The 25,554-nt window shown below is 40.2% G+C and overlaps 1 protein-coding gene, 1 long non-coding RNA gene and 1 pseudogene across 3 annotated transcripts in view; all 3 read right to left on the minus strand.

The window, feature by feature from the left end:
* The window catches only part of EEF1E1 (eukaryotic translation elongation factor 1 epsilon 1), a 36,122-nt gene extending 13,533 nt beyond the window's left edge, over window positions 1-22,589 (minus strand). For both annotated transcript variants that reach the window (XM_059688568.1, XM_059688567.1), the window contains exons 1-2: window positions 22,432-22,589; window positions 5,068-5,268 (exon numbers count right to left, since the gene is read on the minus strand). In XM_059688568.1, coding sequence (XP_059544551.1) covers window positions 5,068-5,268; window positions 22,432-22,518 — 288 coding nt within the window. In that variant the 5' untranslated portion in view covers window positions 22,519-22,589. The remainder of the gene's footprint in view (window positions 1-5,067; window positions 5,269-22,431) is intronic.
* LOC132230703 (uncharacterized) lies at window positions 5,833-17,432 on the minus strand. Its single transcript, XR_009451916.1, has 3 exons — window positions 16,432-17,432; window positions 6,693-6,771; window positions 5,833-5,883 (listed from the first exon to the last, which is right to left on the minus strand). It is a non-coding gene; the product is annotated as an uncharacterized LOC132230703 (long non-coding RNA).
* On the minus strand, window positions 17,977-22,193 carry LOC132231896 (beta-hexosaminidase subunit beta-like; annotated as a pseudogene).
* Window positions 22,590-25,554: the final 2,965 nt, after the last annotated feature.

The raw sequence follows: 25,554 nt of genomic DNA on the forward strand, positions 1-25,554 counted from the left end.
ATGTATTCAAGGTTGTAGCATATGTCAGAATTCCCTTACTTGTAAAGGCTGAATATTTCTGTGTGTGTGTGTGTGTGTGTGTGTGTATTTATCACACTTTGTTTATCTATTCATCTATCAATGGACATGGGTTGTTTCCACTGCTCAGCCATTGTGAATAATATTGCTATGACATGGATGTACACATATCTGAAACCCAGTTTGGGTATATATCTATAAGTGGAATTACTAGATCATATGGTCATTCTATTTTTAATCTTCTGAAGAATCACTATACTTTTATATAACAGCTGTACTATTTTACATTCCCGACAATGTACAATGTTTCTAATTTCTGTACATACTCATTAACCTTGTTATTTTCTGTTTCTTTGGTAGTAGCCAACCTAATGAAGGTGAGAGGATATCATCTTGTGGTTTTGATTTACATTTCACTAGTGATTATTACTGTTAAGCATCTTTTCATATGCTTATTAGTTTTATGTATCTTCTCTAAAGAAATGTCTCTCAGGTCCTTCGTTCATTTTTTATTTGGGTTCTTAGTTTTCTCTTGGTTGGGTTATAAGAGTTCTTTATATAGTCTGGATATTAACCCTTTACCAGATACATAATTTGCAAATACTTTCTCCCATTCTATGGATTGCCTCTTCACTCTGTTGATGATGTCTGCTGATGAACAAAATTTTTACTTTTGTTGCTGTGCTTTTGGTATCATACCCAAGAAATCATTGTTAAATCAAATGACATTTTCTTCTAAGAGTTTTATAGTTTTAGATCTACATTTAGGACTTTCCATTTTGAGTTAATTTTTACATATCATGTAAAGGGTCCAACTTCATTCTTTTGCAATTGGATATCTAGTTTTTCTAACACCTTAAAGACTCCAGTTTTAAACACCATTTAAAGCAAAAAAGTTTTCTGTCATTTGTTCTCCAGACAATTACCATCAATTTTTAAAAGATTATGTTAAGTATATAAAAAAATAGTTCATTTAAAATCATTCCCTCTCTCCCCCAAATACTAATAAGCACTGAGCTCCCTAAATAACCAATAGGTACTTTTGAAGGAAAAAGTATTTTAAGTACATGTTAAAAAATGATTTTTAAAAATCTTAATAGGTCCTAATCTAAACTGAAATATTGTCTGATAGACCAGCACAAATAAATTTCCTGAGAAAAGAAAAAAAATTTAGATAAAAAAATGTTATATAATACTTTTAGTCCTCAAATTTAACAGCACAGAAATTTACACCAAATTACCTTTAAATTAAATAAGAAAAAACGTTCATATAACTTTACAAAAAGGTTTACAAATAGATTATATGAAATACTATCAGATATTCTCACAGGCTCCTCTAAAAACTAGTTATTAAACACTGCCCAGTAGCCAGTAGCATTTATTTTGGGAAAATTCCATAAGCTGTAGAGAACATTTTGTTTTCTTAAATCGCATTCCAAATGCCTGACACATAAGTAGTTCAGTAATCAGTAAATGTTTGCTAAATTAAATTTAATCTCTCTCTCTTTTTTTTTTTTAGGTTCATTTTATTTTTTTATTTATTTTATTTTTTTTATTGCTTAAAGTATTACAAAGAGTATTACATATGTCTCCTTAAATTTAATCTCTTTAAATTTGCCCACACCTTCATTTAAAGATAGTAATTTTCAAAATGGTATAAGAATATGGACTGCCAAGGATGATATAGATGAGGGCATAAAGGAAGGTAGACATAAATGAGAAAATAAATTCTGAAGAATCAAAGTAAAATTTGGATAGGAATAATAAAATATATTAGGAGCTACCACTTAAAATTCTATAATAAGCTGTTGAATGGAAATAGTTTTACTCCAAACATCTTCAAATGAAAAGTTGATAAAGTATTAAAATAAAATATTTTTTAAAAATGTTTTTATTGATTTTTTTTTTTTTAGAGAGAGAGGAAGGGAAAGGGAGAGAAACATCAATTGGTTGCCTCCCACAAGCACCCTGACCAAGGATCGTGCCTGCAACCTGGGCATGTGCCCTGACCAATAATCCAACCAGCGACCTTTCAGTGCACAGGATGACATTCAACCAACTGAGCCACACAGGCCAGGGCTCTTTATTTCCTTTTTTTTTTTTTTTTTTACAAGTCTTTCCGATGCTATCGCCAAACTTTAAAAAAATATTTCCCCATATAGAGTTCCACCTGATTTTTCTTTTTCTTCCTAACCACTAATAACACTGATAAAGCAGTATAATAAGCAACTATATATTCTCTATCTAGATTCAGCAAATGTTAGTGTTCTATAATGTCTGCTTTTTGAAATTACATATTTATCTTAATTATGAGCCATTTATACTCAGAATCATGGTTTTAGTAATGAAATGCAACTTTAGAGAGTAAGAATCAAACCCTTTTCATAATGCCCTAATAGCAAGAATTTTAGAAATAATAAAAAGATAAATATCTAGTCTAGATGGGCAAAGAATACATATAAGCACATCTTTTAAAAATAATGAAAATGCTATAAACATTATTTAAAAAATGCCATTGCATTAATAATTTTAAGAAGACAAACAAAGTAAACTAAGAAATCACTTTTTGATTTACTTGTTTTGGTAATGAAATGGGGGTGGTGAAGGAAAAAAGGGTAATATCTATGTCAGCAAGGGTTTTGTGGAAGAGGTTACTCTTACATACCCCCAAAACTGTAATAATGCACTTTCCTGGAGGGCAAATTAGCTACACAGCCTTAAAAATGCATATAGTTTTGGCTCAGCAATTTCCCCTGTAGGAATTAGCTTAAGGAAACTAATGAAAATGTGATAAGATATTTAGCAATAACCTAGTAACTACATGGGGATAGACTATTTAAATTCTGGTACAAATATATGATGAAACACTAACAGGTTATCAAAAAGATAATTTAAATGAATATTTATGAACATGTAAATATATTTACAACACACTGTCAGTAAAGAAAAGAAAACACACGCCTATATGCAATGGAAAAGCTTGGAAGGAACACAAAAAGGGTTCAATAAATATCTGATGACTGAACATAAATGTTATTAACAGTTCTCTCTTCATGGAACTACAAATGTTTGAAATTTCTTTTATTTGCTTATTTATATTTCCTAATTTCTATAATAAATATCTATTACCTTTAAAATAAAAACACTATCGTAAAACAGCAAAAAGCAAAGCAAAACAGAATATAACACTTCTCATCTGTCCTCATATGGCCAAAACCACACTGCAGTCCATTATCTGTAGAATTGTCTCCTCACTGGTCCAAGTTCTGTGAGGTCAGGGACTGTGTCTGATGGGTCACTACCATATTTGACACATCGCTGTAGGTACAGATACTGTGGCAGATGGCAGAGCAAGGACCATAACCCAAATCACCCAGGTCCTCATATATTTTGAAAATGGCAATAGTTCCAGTCAGATTGTCCCGATTGAAACTTACATATCTCAGATACAACATTTTGGTGGAATTACTTTTTATGCTCTTAACAGCAAATCTATGTTTTGAATTTAAAAACCCAATTCAATGAAATCCTGCTCCTATCTTTCAGAATCAAATACTTTATTACTATCCCTTTTCTGAAAAACTATAAGAGATGCCTACAAAGGAACAAGGCCTGAAATTTATTTTCTACCAGTTCTATTGACGGTATCTATTAAGAACTAGTTTTGCACTAGCTGGTATGATCATGGTCAAAGGCACAAACCTTGGTTGTAGGCTCAATCCCCAGCCCTGGTCAGGGAGTGTGCAGCAGGCAACCAATCAATGTGACTGTCTCATATCAAAATTTCTCTTTCTCTCCCCCTCCCTTCAACTCCCTCTAAAAATCAATGGGAAAATATCCTCACGCGAGGATTAACAACAACAACAAAAAACCAACCAACCAACCAAACAAACAAAAAACATAGTTTAAGCCATTTTCCTCAGAATGATAAATGAAAAACTTTCAGTACCATATCTTCTTGCACAACTTACTAGTATATGATTGATTTATATGATAATGGAAATATCAGGAAGGAGTTCCTGCAATGATATATGATTGTCTGGATCAGTGGTTGCCAACCTTTCAGACCTCATGGACCACCAGCAGTCTGTGGACACCGGTCGGCGACCGCTGGTCTGGATGATCTCTAGGTTCTTTTAACTTTTAAGCTTTCACAATTTTTTAAAAATTTGCTTTATTTTTATTTACTTACTTAAATATGTTTTTATTGATTTCAGAGAGGGTGAGGGAGAGATAGAAACATCGATGAGAACCATTGATCAGCTGCCTCCTGCACGCCCCCTACTGGGGATCGAGCCCACAATCCAGGCATGTGTCCTGACTGGGAATAGAATCCTGACTTCCTGGTTCATGAGTTGATGCTCAACTGCTGAGACATATAAGCTGAGCAATTTGCTTTATTTTTATAAACATAATTAAGAAAAATAACTTCAGTTGGAATGTTTTTCATTCTTGGTGACTCTGGAGCCATATTTAGTTTATATTTTATCTCAGTAGATATTTTTGTTCTAATGTGACTTCTTCAGAAAGAAAATATAAATTCTAATGTATTTAAGTCTTAAAGGAGGCAAATATGAGCTTTCTCATATCAATCTGACAATTTTTTTCAAACTACAATCCCCAAAGATTCTAATTATCTTTGTCTTTGAAAAAGTTACTTTACTGATTAAGGAATCAGGATTTCCTAGTGAAAAAACAAACATTAAGCCATCACATTAAAAAAATCTTAAAAAGTTATAATTACTGACTATGGTAAGTGGTATGAAGGAAAAGTACAGGGTGTGGTATTATGAAGGAAAAGCCTAAAGGACAAGGAATGGCACCTGTTTGGGAGAGAAGTAGGCAAAGATGTTTCTGAGTAAGGGGTATCTAAGCTGAGATCTGAACAGGGAAGGCTGGCAGAGTCTGTTCAGGTAAAAGTAATACCAGGTACAAACCCCGAGGCAGAAGGAAATAAGAAGGCCAAAGTTTCAGCTATTGACATTCAGGGAAGAGATTCCTGCTATTAATAGGTCATTCATTTCAACCTATAAAGAGAAGTCACAATACCTTCAACAAAATGCGGATATCATCTTTATGAGAGTTTCCATCTACTTGAGTTACTCTGTATTCTAACCATTGTTGAACTATTGCTTTTTCTTCTGCAGTGCTCCCAAGCAAATATTCTTTGTTGGCTTCCTTGACTAGATGAGCTGCTATAGTAGCCAATCCTGTCAGACATGGACCACTGTTTGTTTGAAGAACTGGAATCTAAAAAAGAAAAAAAAGAGTTCTTCATGTAAATTTTAAAACAAATACTAACAGGACTGCAATTCTATGTAATCGCTAAATCCCTCAACCATTTTTCAAATACTCTTAAGATTTCACTTTAAGGATTTTTTTCAAGACGGCAGCAGAGTAAGTGGATCCTTCTTGCACCTCCTCCCAATACCAAACTGAAAATAAAACTAAATTGGGGTACATTCACCCTAAATTACCAAGTAAAAACTAGCCAAAGAGGAGACTTTTAACAAGGAAGGGCAGAAACCATCTAGAGACTTGTAGGAAGGGCAGGGTCACCAGAGCAGCTGGCCCAGCTCCTACAGGCACCAGGCTGAAGGTGAGGAGATAGATCTTAACTGCAAGGGGCGGGGGGGGGGGGGGGGGGTGAGGGGGGGGTGCTAGGAGGAATAAGGCCCAGGGCTCCCCCAGATGGAGAACAGTGGCCCATGAAAGCCAAAGAGAAAGGTAGCCTGTCAGAGATAAAACCACTTAAAAAAATAACATAAAAAAAAAAAACACAACGCACAGGATTTTTGTTTGTAGCCACTCACTCAGGCTTTGGTGGGGGGAGGGCAGTGCAAACTGCAGTCCCCTGAGGAGATTCTGAGATGGGAGGTATTGGGAGGAAGAAGTGGTGGAACGACGACAGGCGGGAGACCTGAGCTCAGTCACCTCCCACCACCCCATATTGCAGTTGCCATTTTTCCTGAGAAGCACAAGCCTTTCCCAGCATCAGCAACCTGGGGAAAGGCAAATAACCTGCCCCCAAGGATACACCTCACTCCACCTTCAGGAAGCTTGCTCGCCTCACCCTGCGTCTCAACCCCTGCTGAGGAGTCTGCAGCAGAGGCCAAGCCTACAAGCTGTGTAGTCTCAGGGAACGTCAGTGACTGGCTTTGGGATGGGGCGATCCCCCCACTGTAAAGTGATTGATACTTCTCCCTTGCGAGAGAGCTGGTAAAAACTACCAATTTCCAGAAGACCCAACCAGACTAAATATGAGATCCACCCTGCTGAGGTCAGGGGAATATTCCAGATAGACTCAAATGAGTGGCTCTGCGATGGGGGAACACACCCACCATCTTTGCTGAAATCAGAATGGCACCTCCCCCTCACAAGAGACTCAGAGGTCTCATCCCAATTCTGCCAAAAGCCCTTTCGGAAAGAGCCTTTTTAGTGACTAAGTCTGACAGCAGGCAGAAGCAAGCAGAGGCAGAGCCCAAGCTGCCTTGGGACATTTGCTGACATGGCCCTGTCAAGCTAACAAGCCGGCCCTAGAGCACAGCTTGGCCTCTCCCTAGCACAGCCGAGCTCTGTGGGGGCAGCCATAAACCATGGACCACTTGAAGCTTTGAAAAGGTTGCGAAGGGCAAAACATGGTTAGCTTTGGACAGCAATCAGCACCAAATTACCTCTCAAGAGCATACAAAACAGTCAGCTTCAGTCAACATAAAGCAGCATCCAAAGGGAGCTCCCATAATGCATTTAACTCTGCTGAGACAAAATCCACTCTAATTATTTTTGCATTTTTTATTGCATTGTAATTATTTTTTACTCTTTTTTCTTCCATATCTCTTTTCTCTTTCCTTTTCTTATTCTATTTTTCTCTTTCTCCTCTTACCCTCTTTCTTATTTATTTCCTTTTCATAATTTTTTACATCCTTTCATTTATAGTTTTCCTTTTCCTATTCTTTATTTTTATAATTGCTCTCCCTTCTTTCCTTCCATATTCTTTTCTTCCTACTATTTTTTTCCTTTCTTTTATTATTCTTGCTCTCTTCTCTCTTTTCTAATTCTCCTTTGTTTTGAAGTTGCTTTTGTTGTTGTTGTGGGGGTCTTTTGTATGTTTTGCTTACTTTCTAGTTTTACTTCCTTTGTTCTATCAACACCTGCATAACAGCTCACACAACATGGGGGATGGGGGGTGAGCCCCACAGTCAGCCAGCCTGAGGCAAGATCCCGCCCATGAATGGGACAGATATAATCAAGAACCAATTGCAACAGGAGAACCTAAATAGCCCACACAAGGGACATCCCTAGAGCATCCAGCTCAGGAGATCAAAGAAACTGCACTGCTGGGTCCCACAGGACACTTACTACATAAAGAAACCTTACAAAGACTGGGAGTCATGGCAGTTCTATCCAATACATAGAAACAAACACAAAGAGACAGCTAAAATGGTCTCCATATGAAAGACAGCTCCATATGAAAGGAGAAATCTCCAGATAAAGAGCTAAATGAGGGAGAACCAAGATGGCGGCATAGGTTAACGCCGGAGTTTGCTGCTTTGAACAACTACTTCAAAAGTGAAACTAAAACACGGAACGGACATCACCCAGAACCACAGGAACGCTGGCTGAGTGGAAGTCCTACAACTAGGAGGAAAGAGAAACGCACACGGACACTCAGAGGAGGCGCAGTGCTGAAGTCAAATTCTGAGGTGCGGAGTGCGCGGAGCGGGCTGGCGGCGGAGGGCGCGGTTGTTGTTTTCAATCGGGAGGGAATTGCAGACTCTGAGCACCAGATCCGGGCGAGTCTTTAGGGACCCAGACTCAAACGGGAGAAGCGGGACTGTCTGGCTTCGGTCAGAGCGAGTGCAGCTTTCTCTCCCAGCTTTGCAGTGGGTGCTGGGACTCAGAGAGGCAGAGCCCCTGGGGACAGGACTGAGAGCCGCCATAACTGCTCTCTCCGGCCCACCCTGTTGATCCTGTGCGACCCGCCCCGCCCAAGCCCTGCACAGAGGCATTTGCCGGATAGCCTCAGGCAAAGGCTAGATTAGCACCTCCCTAGAGGACAGAAGTTCTCTCACTGCTGACACAGCTGATTCTCATAGCCACTTGGCCTGGAGGTCAAACCCTCCCTGGAATTAGCTACAACAATCAAGATTTAACTATAAGACTGTGAACAAAAACCACTAGGGGGTACACCAAGGAAGCATAACAAAATTCGGAGACAAAGAAACAGGACAAAATTGTCAATGGAAGATATAGAGTTCAGAACCACACTTTTAAGGTCTCTCAAGAACTGTTTAGAAGCTGTCGATAAACTTAATGAGATCTACACGAAAACTAATAAGACCCTCGATCTTATATTGGGGAACCAACGAGAAATTAAGCATACACGGACTGAAATAACGAATATTATACAGACGCCTGACAGCAGACCAGAGGAGCGCAAGAATCAAGTCAATGATTTAAAATGCGAGGAAGCAAAAAACATCCAACCGGAAAAGCAAAATGAAAAAAGAATCCAAAAATGCGAGGATAGTGTAAGGAGCCTCTGGGACAGCTTCAAGCGCACCAACATCAGAATTATAGGGGTGCCAGAAGATGAGAGAGAGCAAGATATTGAAAACCTATTTGAAGAAATAATGACAGAAAACTTCCCCCACCTGGTGAAAGAAATGGACTTACAGGTCCAAGAAGCGCGGAGAACCCCAAACAAAAGGAATCCAAAGAGGACCACACCAAGACACATCATCATTAAAATGCCAAGAGCAAAAGATAAAGAGAGAATCTTAAAAACAGCAAGAGAAAGAAACTCAGTTACCTACAAGGGAATACCCATACGACTGTCAGCTGATTTCTCAACAGAAACTTTGCAGGCCAGAAGGGAGTGGCAAGAAATATTCAAAGTGATGAATACCAAGAACCTACAACCAAGATTACTTTATCCAGCAAAGCTATCATTCAGAATTGAAGGTCAGATAAAGAGCTTCACAGATAAGGAAAAGCTAAAGGAGTTCATCACCACCAAACCAGGATTATATGAAATGCTGAAAGGTGTCCTTTGAGAAGAGGAAGAGGAAGAAAAGGGTAAAGATACACATTATGAACAACAAATATGCATCTATCAACAAGTAAATCTAAGAATCAAGTGAATAAATAATCTGATGAACAGAATGAACTGTTGATTATAATAGAATCAGGGACATAGAAAGGGAATGGACTGACTATTCTTGGGGGGGAAAGGGGTGTGGGAGATGTGGGAAGAGACTGGACAAAAATCGTGCACCTATGGATGAGGACAGTGGGTGGGGAGTGAGGGCGGAGGGTGGGGCGGGAACTGGGAGGAGGGGAGTTATGGGGGGGAAAAAAAAGAGGAACAAATGTAATGATCTGAACAATAAAGATTTAATTAAAAAAAAAAAGAGCTAAATGAAATGGAGGTAAGCAATGATCAGGAATACTGTTCAAAATAATGGTTAAAAAATGCTCAAGGAACTTAAGTGAGAATTACAAGGAACTTAGTGTGAAATACAACAGCATGAAAAAGGAAATCGAAACCATGAACAAGAACCAGTCAGGAATTGAAGAAGACCATATGTGACATCAAGACTACACTGGGAGGAATTAGTAGATTGAATGCAGCAGAGGACTATATCATCGATTTGAAAGACAAGGTAGAAAAAAAGCACCATTTAGAGCAGCAAAAAGAAAAAATAATTTTTTTAAAAAAAGAGTAATTTAAAGGAACTTCGGGACAACATGAAATCACCATCACAGAGGTCCTAGAAGGAGGAGAATGTGAGCGAGGAATAGAGAATCTGTTAGAAGAAATAATGACAGAAAACTTCCCTAACTGGGCGAAGAAAAAAAATCACACAAGTTCAGGAAGCACAGAGTCCTAATCAATATGAACCTACACTAAGGCACAACATAATTAAAAGAGACCCACACTAAGACACAACATAATTAAAATGGCAAAGGTTAAAGATAAAGAGAGAATCTTAAAGACAGCAAGTATGAACAAAAAGTTAACTACAAAGGAGTTCCAATTAGACCAGTGGCTCTCAACCTGTGGGTCGTGACCCCTTTGGGGGTCGAATGACCCTTTCACAGGGGTCGCCCAAGACCATCGGAAAACACATATATAATTACACATTGTTTACAGTAGCAAAATTACAGTTATGAAGTAGCAACGAAAATAATTTTATGGCTGGGGGTCACCACAACATGAGGAACTATATTAAAGGGTCACGGCATTAGGAAGGTTGAGAACCACTGCATTAGACTGTCACCTGATTTCTCATCAGAAACATTTCAGGCCAGAAGGGATTGGCATGAAGTATTCAAAGTAATGAGAAGCCAGGACCTGAATCCAAGATTCTATCCATGAAACCTACCATTAAAATTGAAAGCAAAATAAAGACTTTCCCAGACAAATAAAGGGCTAAAGGAGTACATTATCACCAAACCAGCATTGCAAGAAAAATGTTAAAGGAAGTGCTGTAAGAAGAAAAAATAGAGAGAGAGAGGAACATGGGTATAAAGAAAAAAATGACAATAAGTAAGTACCTATCAATAACCTTAAATGTGAATGGATTAAATGCCCCAAAAGACATTGGTAGCTGAATGGATAAGAAAACATAACCCAGATAGATATATGCTCTCTATAAGAGACCCACCTCAGAACAAAAGACACACAGGATGAAAGTGAAGGTATAGAAAAACATTCTCCATGAAAATGGAAACAAAAAATGTTGGGTAGTAATACCCATATCTGACAAAATAAACTTCAAAACAAAGGCCATAAAAAGATAAAGAATTATTAAAAGGATTGATCCAACAAGAAATAACCCTTGTAAAGATATAGGCACCCACTCACTATAGGACCACCTAAACACACACACACACACACACACACACACACCACTCTTGGTAAACTTTAAGGGAAAAATCGACAGCAATGCAGTCATAGTAGGGGACTTTAACACCCCACTGACATCAATAGATAGATCTTCCAGACAAAAAAACCAACAAGGAAACAGTAACCTTAAATGACACACTAAATGGAATGGATATTTCATCCCAAAGCTGCAGAATATACATTCTTCTCACATGCACAGAGAACACTCAAGGACAGACCACCAGTTAGGACACAAAACAAGTCTTAACAAATTCAAGAAGACTGAAATCATATCAAGCATCTTCTTGGATCACAATGGCATAAAACTAGAAATCAACTACAGTAAAAAAACAAAATTATTCAAACACATGCAGGCTGAATAGCATGTTATTAAACAATGAATTGGTTACCCATGAGATAAAGGAAGAAATCAAAAACTTCCTGAAAACAAACAAAAATAAACACACAACAACCAAAAATCTATGGGAAATAGTGAAAACAGTTCTGAAAGGGAAGTTCACAGCATTAGAGGCCTACCTCAAGAAATAAGAAAAGGCTCAAATGAACACTATAACACAACAAGTAAAAGAATTAGAGAGCAAGAAAAGCCCACAATAAGTAGAAAAAAGAAATAATAAAGATCATAGAGGAAATAAATGACATAGAGACTAAAAATAATACAAAAGATCAATGAAACCAAGAGCTGGTTCTTTGAAAAGATAAATAAGGTTGATGAACCATTAGCCAGACCCATCAAGAAACAAAGAGGACCCAAATAAATAAAATCAGAAACAAAAATGATGACATAACAACTGACATCATAGAAATAAAAAGGACTGTCAAAAAAATACCATAAACTGTATGTCAAGAAATTGAACAACCTGGGAGAAATGGAAAAATTCCTAGAATCATACAATCTTCCAAAACTCAATCAGAAAGAATCAGAAAACCTGAATAGACCAATCCTATAGAATAAAAGGGTGATATGCAAATTGACCCTAATAGCAGAATGACCAGGAACGACTGGTCACTATGCCACACACTGACCACCAGGGGGCAGACACTCAATGCAGGAGCTACCCCCCTGGTGGTCAGTGCGCTTCCACAGGGGGAGCTCTGCTCAGCCACAAGCTGGGTTGATGACTGCAAGCACAGCGGCGGTGGCGGGAGCCTTTCCTGACTCTGTGGCAGTGCTAAGATGTCCAACTGTGGCTTAAGACATCCCCCAAGGGCTCCTGGGCTGCCGGAGGGATGTCTGGCAGTCAGCTTAGGCCCCATCCCCCTGGGGAGTGGGCCTAAACTGGTAGAGGGACATCCCCCAAGGGGTCCCAGATTGTGAGAGGGCACAGGCCGGGCTGAGGGACAACCCACCACCACCAGTGCATGAATTTTCGTGCACTGGGCCTCTAGTAAAATATAATGAAATTAAAACAGTAATAAAAAAAAACTCCCAGCAAACCAAAGTCCTGGACCAGATAGCTTCACAGGAGAGTTCTACCTAACTTGCAAAGAAGAACACCTTTCTTCTCAAACTATTCCAAAAAATTTAAGCTCTTTTTACAAAGTCACCATTATCCTAATTTCAAACCAGATAAAGATACTACAAGGAAAGAAAATTACATTATGGGCCAGTGTCCTTGATGAACATAAATGCTAAAATCCTCACCAAAATATTAGCAAATCGGATCCAGCAGTACATTAAAAAGATCATACACCATTACCAAATGGGATTTATCCCAGGGATGCAAGGCTGGTACAATATTCACAAACCAATAAATGTGATTTATCACATAAACAAAATGAAGGTTAAAAAAAATCACATGATCATATCAATAGATATAGAAAAAGCATTCAACAAAATTCAGCATCCATTTTGAGGAAAACTCAGCAAAGTGGGACTGGAGGGATCATACCACAACATATAAAGGCCATATATGACAAACCGAGAGCCAGTATCATATTCAATGGACAAAATTAAAAGTGTTTCTCTTAAGATCAGGAACAAGACAAGGGTGTTGCTTTCACCACTCTTATTCAACACTGTACTGGAAGTCCTAGCCACAGTGATCAGATGAGAAGAAAAAATAAAAGACATCCAAGTTGGAAAGGAGGAAGTAAAACTGTCATTTTTTGCAGATGACATGATATTATACACAGAAAACCCTAAACGCAATCTACAGATTCAACACAATCTTATTAAAATACTTATGGTATACTTCACAGATCTATAACAAATATTATATGGAACCAAATTTATATGGAACTGAAAACAACCCCAAACAGCCACAGCAATCTTAAAAGAAGAACAAAGTTGGAGGAATCACAATACCGGACATCAAACTATACTACGAAGCCAATGTAATCAAAACAGCCTGATACTGGCACAAGAACAGGCATACAGATCAACGGACCAAAACAGAGATCCCAGAAATCAATCCATGCCATTATGGTCAATCAATATTTGACAAAGGAGGCAAGAGCATACAATAGAGTAAAGACAGTGTATTCAATAAATTGTTTGGGAAAACTGGGCAGGTACATGCAAAAAATGAAATCAGACAACTAACTTATACCAAAACTCAAAATAGATAAAAGACTTACATTTAAATGTAAGTTGCAAAAACCTTAAAAATCGTAGAAGAAAGCATAGGCAGTAAAATCTCAAACATTTCATATAGCAGAATTTTCACTGATACATCTAGGGCAAGAGAAACAAAGAAAAAATAAACAAATGTGACTATGTCAAACTAAAAGCTTCTGCATGGCAAAGGAAACCATCCTCAAAATGCAAAGGGAACCCACTCTATGGGAGAACATATTTGCCAATTATACATCTGATAATGGGTTAATTGCCAAAATACATGAAGAACTCACACAACTCAACAAAAGGAAGACAAACAATCCAATTTAAAAATGTGCAAAGGAGCAAAATAGACACTTCTCTGAAGAGAACATACAAATGGCCAATAGACATGAAAAAAATGCTCAATGGCACTAGTCATCAGAGAAATGCAAATTACTAAAACTACAATAAAGTATCACCTCACACCTGCCAGGACAGCTATCATCAATAAATCAACAAACAACAAGTGCTGGCAAGGATGTGAGGAAAAAGAACCCCTAGTACACTGATGGTGGGAATGCAGACTGGTGAAGCCACTGTGGAAAACAGTATGGGATTTCATAAAAAAGTTAAAAATGGAACTGCCATTTGACCCAGTGATCCCACTTCTGGGAGTATAATTTTTTTTAAAATATATTTTTATTGATTTCAGAGAGGAAGAGAAAGATAGAAACATCAATGATGAGAGGGAATCATTGATTGGCTGTCTTCTGCACATTGGACCAAGCCCGCAACCCAGACATGTGCCCTTGACCGGAATCCAAGCTGCAGCCTGCAGGCCGTCATTCTATCCACTGAGCCAAACAGGCTAAGGCTGGGAGTATATCTGAAGAATCCCAAAACACCAATCAGAAAGAATATATGCTAGTACATCCCTATGTTCATAGCAGCACAATTTACAATAATTAAGATCTGGAAACAGCCCAAGTGCCCATCAGTAGATGAGTGGATTCTATGCAGCTTTAAAAAAGAAGGATCTCTTACCCTTTGAGACAGCATGGATGGGCCTGGAGATTATTATGCTAAGCGAAATAAGTCAGAGAAAGACAAGTATCACATGATTTCACTCATATGTGGAATCTAATGTACAAAATAAACTGACAAAATAGGTTGAAATGCGTGGGATACAATGACAGAACACAGACGGGAGAGGGGTAGAATCGATGGGAAAAGATTAACCAAAGAACATATATGCGTAAAGGAATTGTCCATGGACACAGGCAATAGTGTGGGGAAGGCCTGGGGTGGGGATGGGGCTGGGTGGAAGCGGGCAAAGGAGGGGAAAATGGGGGACAATTGTAATACTGTCAACAATAAATTTTTTAAAAAAGATTTTACTTTAAAATACTGAACTATGTACTAAATTATGTAAATTAAAGTCAGGAGAAGAGCAGTTATGTAATTTACATTTGATAAGAGATGTTTGATAATGATACTAACTATACTACTACTAGAGGCCCGGTGCACAAAAATTTGTGCACTCGGGGGAAGGGGGGGTCCCTCAGACCGGCCTGTGCCCTCTCGCAGTTTGGGACCCCTTGGGAGATAACGACCTGCTGGCTTAGGCTCCGGGTGGCAGAGGGCAGGCCCAATCCCTAGGTGTAGGCCCTGGTCGGGCTCAGAGCGGGGCCGATTGGGGAGTTGGGGCGCCTTCCCCTGTCATGCACAGAGCAGGGCAGATTGGGAGGTTGCGATGCCACCCTCAGTCACACTCAGGGTAGGGCCGATTGGGGGGTTGGGGCGCCGCCACTGTCACACTCAGGGCAGGGCAGATGGGGAGGTGATGGCTCTACCCCATCACACACAGAGCAGGGCCCGTGGGGGGGGGGGGGTGTTGGGGCGCCGCCCTCTAACACCCACAGAGCAAGGCCGATCAGGTGGTTGGGGCGCCACCACTCTCATACTCAGGGCAGGGCCAATGGGGAGGTTATGGCTCTACCCCGTCACACACAGAGCAGAGTCTGTGGGGGGCGGGGGGGTTGGGGCCCCGCCCCCTGTCACACACAGAGCCGCAGGGTGATCAGGGGGTTTGGGCAGTGCCCCCTGTCACGCTGATCCCGGTGCCGGGAGGCATATTACCCTTTTAGTATATAGAATAGAGGCCTGGTGCACGGGTGGGGCTGGCTGGTTTGCCCTGAAGGGTGTCCTGGATCAGGGTGGGGGTCCCCACTGGGGTGCCTGGCCAGCCTGGATGAGGGGATGATGGCTGTTTGCAGCTGGTCACACACCCTTTTTTTCTTTCTTTTTTTTTATTCTGGGCCAGCTTTAGCTCTGAGGCCTCGGCTGCTGAAAACAGGTTTCTGGCCTTTGTTTACTGTCTGTATTTGATACACTATTGCAGTCCGGCTGGCTGAAGCCCCACTGAGTAAAGCAGGTTTCTGGGGTTTTTTTAGCTTCTTTATTCACAACATAGTTGTTTAGAGTTGCAGCTGAGAGGCCGGCAAGTCAGGCGGGGAACGTTGGAGTTCTCCGTCACAGAAGCAAGCAAGCCTCCCTGCTCGCATCAGCTGCCTGGCTGCTGGCCGCCATCTTGGCTGCCAGTTAATTTGCATATCTCGGCCCTAGTCTGTGAGTGACAGGGGGATTAGCCAATGGGAAGGGTAGCGATCGTACGCCAATCACCATGTTTCTCTTTTATTAGTGTAGATATGTACAAAATGTTTATAACTGTGTATGTACAAAAAAAAGGTGAACATCCTAGTAACACTGCATTAATTTCGATTAAGTTTACCTATACCCTATTTTATTTTAGCAAGGTGAACATGCTTAAATAAACTTGACTTCTGTAATAACAAAAACAAGAAAGTTATAGTGACACTGAGTTCATGTTGCTATAGTTAGAACCACCAAATGGGATCTAGGCTGATTTTAGTGATATGTGATCTAATAATACACTTACCTATCTCATTAACGAGGTGCGGAGTGTGACGGTGACTTGGTTTTCATGGATAGCATATTCATCAATTCTGGAGTCATTTCAAGAGAGGTCACTCTAAGTCAGTGGTTCTCAGCCTTCCTAATGCCGCGACCCTTTAATACAGTTCCTCATGTTGTGGTGACCCCCAATTTCATTGTTATAAATTGAACATAATTAAAGCATAGTGATTAATCACAAAAACAATATGTAATTATATATGTGTTTTCCGATGGTCTTAGGCGACCCCTCTGAAAGGGTTGTTTGACCCCCAAAGGGGTCACGACCCACAGATTGAGAACCGCTGCTCTAAGTGTTGGTCTGTATTTCATATTTTTAAAAAACATTGCAAAATATAATTGGGGCTACTGAAAATAAAGTCAGCTTCAGGTAATCTCTGAAAAATAATCCTCCTTTTCATTTTCCCCCTCCAACAGCAATACTAAGGGTCAGATTATAAGAAATTGCTAATTAGTTTAAGTGTTCTTGATGCCCAACTAAGTGAAGCATTATAAAAAACTTAAAAGAAAATGGAACGTTTCATCCAAGGGGAAGACTGACCATTATAAATAACAAGAATACAATCTAAATGACCTATGCAAAACAAAAATGAATACATTCTTGGGAAGGCTGCTGCTCTTATACTCACCTAGTGATTTATACTTTTCAGGGAACTCTGATACTTACATTAAGTCAACAGGACTCTGTGAAGTATAAGGGGAGATTAACTTTTCATAGCTAGAGTCAAAGGTTACCCCTGAAAGTTAAAGGAAGTAACACCACTTTCCACTTCCTCAACCACTACTAGTTAAGTTTTTGGGGAGTCAAAAATTATACATGGGTTTTCAACTGCGTGAGGGGTTGGTGCTCTAAACCTCCATATTGTTCAAAGGTCAATCGTATTTCCCATTCACTTCTTAGCTTCTTGAATTCTCACTTTTGCCTTCACACTCAAATAAAACTACTACCTCTAACATAACCCATAACTTCCCTTAAAAATGTATTAAAAGAAAATATGGGGCTCTCAGTCCCATCCCCAGAGGATCTGCCTCTCAGTGTCCCAGCAACTGCTGCAAGTACCTCGGAGAGAAAGCTGCCCTCGAGTTCCGACCGATGCCAGACAGTCCTGCTTCTCCCGTTTGAGTCTGGGTCCCCAGAGACTCACCCAGAACTGGAGCTCAGAGCCTGAGACTCCCTCCCGACTGAAACAGACAACCGTGCCCTCAGCTGCCAGCCCGCTCCACACGCACCTCCGCACCTTTGTATTTTACTTCCGCACCGCACCTCCTCTGAATCTCGGTATGCTTTTCTCTTTCCTTCTAGTTGTAGAATTTCCACTCAGCCAGCCTTCCTGTGGTTCTAGATGATGTTCGTTTCGTCTTTTAGTTGTATTTTTGAAGTGGTTGTGCAAGGCAGCAATCTCTGGTGTTTACCTATGCCGCCATCTTGGTTTCTCTTGTAAGAACTCTTTATATAATTCTAGATACAAGTCCTTTGTCAGATATATGATTTGCAAATATTTTCCCCAGTCTACAGATTGTCTTTTTTTATAAAGCACGAAAGTTTTAAATTTAGATGAAGTCCAATTTATCTATTTCTTTTGTTGCTTGTGCTTTTGGTGTCATATCCAAGAATTCATTGCCAAATTCAAGGTCATAAAGATTTACCCCTATGTTTTCTTCTAAGGCAGTAGTTCTCAACCTGTGGGTCGTGACTCCTTTGGGGGTGAAACAACCCTTTCACAGGGGTCGCCTAAGACCACCGGAAAACACATATATAATTACATATTGTTTTTGTGATTAATCACTATGCTTTAATTATGTTGATAACATAATTTATAACAATGAAAATATATCCTGCATATCAGATATTTACATTATGATTCATAACAGTAGCAAAATTACAGTTATGAAGTAGCAACAAAAATAATTTTATGGTTGGGGGTCACCACAACATAAGGAACTGTATTAAAGGGTCGCGGCATTAGGAAGGTTGAGAACCACTGTTTTAAGGGTTTCATAGTTTTGGCTCTTATATTAGATCTTTAGTCAATTTTGATTTAATATTTGTATATAGTGTGAGGTAAGCATCCACTTTATTCTTTTGTGTGTGGCTATTCAGTTGTCCAAGCACCATTTCTTGAAAAGACTGTTGTTTCCCCATAGAATTGTTGTGGCATCCTTGTTGAAAACAATTGACCCATTTATACATGGTTTTTTTTTCTGGACTTTCCATTGATCAACATGGCTAGCTTACAACTTATTCTTGCTTCAGAGTAAGTTGTGAAATCGGGAGGTATGAGTCATCTAACTTGGCTCTTCTTTTTCAAGATTATTTTGAGCATAATGGGTCACTTGAGTTTCCATATGAATTTTATGATATTTGTCAATTGCCACAAAATAGCCAGCTGGCATTCTGGGATGGATGGTGTTGAATCCATAGATCAATTTGGGGAGCATTGCCATTTTAGCAATATTAAGTCTTCCAATTTAAGAACATGGAATACATTTTCATTTATTTAGTTTTCCTTGCATTTCTTTGAACAATGTCTTGAGTTTTTTGGAGTATACATTTTGCACTTTTGTTAAATTTATTCCTAAGTACTTTATTTTTTATTCCATTTAAATGGAATTATTTTCTTTTCTTACAAATTTTATTGATTGATTGACTTTAAAGAGAGAGGAAGGGAGGGGAGGAAGAGGAGGAGGAGGAGAGAGAGAGAAAGAGAGAGACATAGACTTGTTGTTCCACTCATTTATGCATTCATGACTTTTGCATGTGCCCTGACCATGGATTGATCCCACAATCTTGGTGTATCTAGATGATGCTCCAACCAACTGAGCTACCTGGCCAGAATTATTTTCTTAATTTCATTTTTTGTTTTCTCAGTAGTACTATATAGAAATAAAGTTGCATCTTGCAACTTTAATGAGCTCATTTATTAGTTCTAACTAGAGGCCCAGCACATGATTAAATTGTGAGCATGTAGGGTCCCCTAGGCCTAGCCTGCATCAGGGCCATGTCTGCCACCCTGCGATGCCTCGCACACTCCACAGACGATGCTGGCACCCTGCCCCGCGACTCCTCGAATGCCCTGGGTGTGTGTGGGGGAGGGGTGGGGGAGCGGGCCTGAGAGGTGCTCCAGCACCTTCTGGTGACTGGTTGTTTGGTCGTTCCACTGTTACGGTGTGACAACCACAGGCCTTCTATGATATAGTTTTTTTAGTGGATTTCTTAGGATTTTCAACATAAAAATTATGTTATCTGCAAATAAAGATGGTTTTACTTTATTTCTTTCCAATCTTTTATCCCCACATTCCCCAAATTACTCTAGGTAGAATCTCCAGTACAACACTGAGTAGAAGTGGAAGCCATGGATATCTTAGGAGGATGTTCTAAGTGGATGATCTTAGGAGGAAGGCATTCAGTCCTTCAACACTGAGTATGTAAGCTGTAGGTGTTTTTTGTAGCTGTCTTTTTCAGGTAGAGATGTTAGTTTGCTAGTATTTTGTTGAGGATTTCTACATCTACACTTATAAGTGGGAGGGAGAATATTTAGTACATTTCATTACTAACTGCAAATGAAATATATATTTAAACTGGTAGGCATTTAAAAAAATTAAGAGATTTCACTCTATAGTAATTTATCCAATCTTGTCCATAACTGATGCAATCTAAGTACCACAGAACAGAAAGGATCACAGGTAAGACAGCTGCTGTGATTACATTTAATTCATTAGCATTCCTTCCTGTTTCTATACTTGAACTACAGTACTTTGCTGAAGCTTCACTTTATCAGAAAAACCCCCTTGCCAGACTATGGATCCCTTCTTTAGAGTTGAAATAATATCCAACAGCTTTTGAACACAGAAAGACTCTGGTTTTCTAAAATCTTTGCCAAAGCCTTTCTGTTTCATGAAATCCTGGATATCTGGATTGGACTCCCAACAATCAAATTCTACTTCATCTCCCAAATGAATGAATAGACCTGGAAATACCAAACTAATTTCTTTGAAAATTTCAAACAGCAAGTTGTAAGTTGTATTCAAAATAGGGTTTATAGGTCCAAAAGTCCCAGGCTGATGTTCATGGTAACATGGAGACAGGAGATCTTTCTGACCTTTCTCCCAAGATTGTGCATGTCCAGGGTCATCCAATTCTGGAAGGTTTGAACCCTGTAATCAGGAATATTTATCACCATGTGGACTTCATTTGGTGTGTAAACATGAGACAAAGAATAGCTTCCTTTATTGCTTATCTCTGGAGAAGTGATGCTCTGATAAGGGTCTTGGTGTAGTTTTAATTTCTTGAGATGTATTTGTCTGGTTTTGGTATCAGTTAATATTGGTGTCAGAGAATAGAATGGGAAGAATTAAAAAAAAAAAAAAAAGAAAATATGGAATCCTCTGAAGGTGTTGGTAATGTTCCATTATTTGACTATGTGGTTACTTGGGTATGTTCACTGTGCGGTAACTCACTAATTGTATACCTTTTCTGAATGTATGTTGGGCAGGGGAGGGGAGGGAGTGAAGAGGAAGGGAGGGAAGGGGAAGAGAGGGGAAGAGAAGGAAGGAGAGGGAAGGAGAAGAGAGGGGAAGGGAAAGGAGGGGAGGGAAGGGGAGGGAAAAGGAGGGGAAGAAGGGAGAAGAGAGGGGAAGGGAGGGGAGGGGAGGGAAGGGGAGGGAAAAGGAGGGGAAGAAGGGAGAAGAGAGGGGAAGGGAGGGGAGGGGAGGGGAGGGGAGGGGAGAGGGAAGGAAGGGGGAGGGGAGAAAGAAACCAAAGAACTTGCAAATGCAGAGTGTGTGTGTGGTGGTGGTGGGGGGGCAGATGACAATTTAGAGACAATTATTAGTAAAAATAAATTATGCACAACCCCAGCATACTAACTCAAAAAAATCCCATTACCTTGTCATCTAATCATCATCTTCCAAAACAGGTATGTAATCTTGTCCTCATTTTACAGATAAAAAAAATCCAAGGTCACCAGGTTTGTAATGTCAGAGTCAGGGTTTGAACAAAATACAATTGGCTCCAAAGTCCATTCTCTTTAGTGCAGAAATCTTAGTTGCAATCATGGCACATCTACTATTTTCACATTCATCTTAATGGTCTTCAATTAATCACTTTTAACGGCCGCATAAGTAATATGATGAACCATTCCCCTAGAGCTGGATCTCTGAATTGTTTTCAGTTTTCAATTATTATTGTTAATTCAGTTTTTAATTATTATTGATAATTATTATTATGTTGCAGAGAATGACTTGTTGGCTTACGCTTGTCAATTGTCTTAAAAAACAAACAGCAGCCTGAATCTTATCACAAACCCTCATCCCTTCCCCAAACACATAAATAGAAACTTTCAATAGCTGTCTCCTGCTAAAAGAAAGCAAGAAAGAAAGGATCCAGAGGGAAACCATATTGTTCAAAGGTCACTGCATCCGCTTCATGCCGCTCTGCTCAGGCCCGCGAGGGAAGCCGCGGCAGGGCTGGCACTCGGCTCAGGAGCCAGCTCTCTGAGGGGTGTCAGCGTTACCCATCACGCGCACCCCCAGGCCCGCACAGGGCTCGGGGCGGGGCAGCGTCCGCTCCCGCAGCGGCTGCGGAAGGATGAATGAAAGCTCCCCTTACAGCAGCCGCTGCCACTGAACGCCAGCGTTCAGCCTCCGGGCTGGTGTCTCTATGGGCTCGGGGGGTGGGGAGTGGGGGGTGGGATTCTCTTCGCTTCCCCAGAACCGGGTCACGGCCATCTACCGGAAGGCAGAGTTCGGGCCGAGCCCACAGGGGGCGGTCCCTCGCCCGTTCCGGGAGCGAGGGCAGCAAGAGCAGACCCCAGGCGCCAGCCAGCCCCGCGGCGCCGACACGTGGGAGCTGAGGGCCGCCTCCTCCAGCCTCCGCCTCCGCCTCCGCCGGCCGGTCCGTCCGCCCTGGCTCCGCAGGCCCCGCTCCCGGCCAGCTCTTCCCCTCCGCGCCGCCTGCGCTTCTCACCTGGCGCTCGCCCTGAGCGCTGTACTTGTTCCCTTTGCTCAGCCCCAGGGACTTCTCCAGCAGCGTCAACTCGGCGGCCGCCGCCATCTTTCCGTCCGAGCTCCCGGCAGGGGCGTGACAGCGAGATCCCCGGCGTCGGCGGGGCGGGAAGGCGCTGCGCAAACTCTCCGGCTATTGGCTGAACGCAGGGGGCGGGGGGCGCGCCTGTGCGCGGGGGGCGGGGCCACGAGAAGGGCCTGGGAATGGGCGTGGCGTGAGACAGGTGGAGCGGGCGGTGACCCTGGGCGCGGAGCTCTGCCGGGAGTGCTGGAGAGCCAGCCCTTGGTGGCCAGTGGACGGCATCTGCCAACTTCTAAGTGGCAGGCTGCTTGACTGCAGAGGTAACTGGTTAACTGACACTTTCTATACATAGTGGGAACCGAAATTTACCTTAGTCTGGCTCAGGAGTCTGAGTTTGAACGATCAAGCTGAAGAGCAAAGAGTTCACAATCTGTTAGGAGTTTCCAACATATAGCGTTAATTATGGGGATTTTAATTGTTTAAATTAAATTATTTTAATTTTCTTATGTAAATCTACAGCTCAATAGTAGCAGTAGAATATAAATTTAAAGATAATTACAGAGCACTGGGTAGTTAGTATCAAGTGATTCCTGTAGCCCGTCCCCTCCTTCCCGTCAGCCATTAGTAGTTTTAAGGATATTTATTAGCGATACCAGAAAGATAGTGATATGATTTATGTAGCTTTTGTTATTTAAGTAAGCAGTGCACATGACGTCTTCCCCTTAAGTTGCTATATTTTTGTATTTCAAAGTAGAAAATGGGCAGTATATGTTGAAGGCCTGAATATTTCCAAAAGATTTCTGAAAAAAAAATTCTACATCGCAGAATGAATAAACAAAATGTGTATTAGTTCGAGAGAAATGGAAATTCTCTTTTCCTTACATTTCTCCTGCTGCCAGTGTTCTGGGTTAGGAAAGATGTCATATAGTACAAGATTCCCCTGTAAGCTTCTGTATTTCTCATTTAGTGATGAATTATCTAAAAGTGATAACTTTTTTGGATTAATATTGAGTAAATGGGTGGAATATCACTTTTCATTTATGCTTTTTGATTGAGTTATTGAAAATAGATTTTATAATTACAAAGAAACTTTGATTTAATGTAGTTTCAAGCTTCTTTCTTCCCTTCAAGTCCTGAAGTTTTTTAACCCTGAATTTCCTTTTCTTCCCTGGTATTCATACTTTTGTTTTGGATGTTTATGACTAGGAAAATAAAATTGGTTGACCACTCCAACACTTCTGAGATGAAAAGGAACAGAGATGATACCACATGAAAAGAGACAAATTTAAAATGGATTTCAGGAGCCAGAGATTATTCAACAGTAGCTAATTATGTCACTCGAGGTAGGCAGTTAACCTCATTGGGACTCAGTTTCCCCAAAATAACCCAGTGGGCTTTGATTAGGTATTCTCTCTTGTGCCTTTTAGTGTTGAGATTCTGTCTTTCAATATTTAAAGTGAACATGTATTTTTGTATACTTTTGCCTTAAAGTGGACATATATTTTTGTACTATTGATGTAATTTTGTAATTATAATTTTGTAATGTAATTGTACTACTAATTCAATTTTGTGTACTTGGCTGGAAGGGTCTTTTGTTGTGGACAACTGTGGTGTATAAATATAGTGGCTTGCCTGCTTTAAACAGAATTTATGGATGGCCATAGAGAGAGGTGTCTAGGTGTCTCTGTCATACTCTCTACACTGATACCAATAGATGAGAAAGAGGATCAGAAGAGCTTCATGTACAGATGCTTAGAAGGGCCCTATAGTTGATTTAATGTTCTGCTTTTGCCATCTTAAAATTCTTAACAGTCTTTTTAAAAATGGGGCCTGATTTTCATTTTGCACTAGACCTCATGAGTAGAAGAAAGGGAATCATAAAGATCAGAGTATAAATGCAATTGATTCTAAAATAACAATACAAAAAATTACTGAAACCAAGAGCTGGTTCTTTGAAAAGATAAACATTTTTGACAAACCTTTAGCCAAACTCATCAAGGAAAAAAAGAAAGAGAGGACCCAAATAAATGAAATCAGAAATGGAAAAAGAGAAGTAAAAATTGGTTCCATAGAAATACAGGGGATTGTAAGAAAGTATTACAAAGAACTATATGCCAATAAATTGGACAATCTGGACAAAATGGATAAATTTCTAGAAACATACAACCTTCCAAAACTGAATCAGGAAGAACCAGAAAATCTGAATAAATTAATTAAAACTAATGAAATTGAAGCAGTAATAAGAAAACTGACAGTAAACCAAAGTCCTGGACCAGATAGCTTTTTAGGTGAATTTCCCCAAACATTCAAAGAAGAACCAGCTCCTATCCTCAAACTATTGCAAAAAAATTCAAGAGGAGGGAAGACTTCCATGCTCATTTTATGAGGCCAGCATTATCCTAATTCCAAAACCAGATAAGGACACTGCAAAGAAAGAAAAGTATAGGCCAATATCCCTGATGAAAATAAATGGTAAAATCCTCAACAAAATATTAGCAAACAGGATCCAGTGATACCTTAAAACGATTATACACCATGATCAAGTGGATTTTATTTCAGGGATGCAAGGTGATATCCGCAAATCAATAAATGTGATATACCACACAGACAAAATGAAGGATAAAAATTACACGATTATATCAATAGAAGCAAAAAAAGCATTTGATAAACTCTAGCACTAATCTATACAATAAAAAGGTAATATGCTAATTAGGCTGGACATCTTCCGGACATCCTTCCGGACAAAGCCAAGGTGGCAGGGCTGAGGCAGAGGTGGATAGGGGCAACCAGGTTGGCAGGGGAGGGTAGTTAGGAGTCACCAGGCAGGCTGGCAGAGTGGTTAGGGGCAATCAGGCAGGCAGGCAGGTGAGCGGTTTGCGAGAGGGATGTCCTATTGCTCGTTTAGGCCCGATCCTGGCCTAAACTGGCAGTCAGACATCCCTTGAGGGGTCCTGGAATGGAGAGGGTGCTGACCAGACTGAGGGACCTCCTCCCATGCACGAATTTTGTGCACCGGGCCTCTAGTTTATAATAAAAACCCTTAGCAAAGTGGGATAGAGAGAA

This window comes from Myotis daubentonii, chromosome 3, assembly GCF_963259705.1.
Source record: "Myotis daubentonii chromosome 3, mMyoDau2.1, whole genome shotgun sequence".
In the NCBI taxonomy this organism is placed as follows: Eukaryota; Metazoa; Chordata; class Mammalia; order Chiroptera; family Vespertilionidae; genus Myotis; species Myotis daubentonii.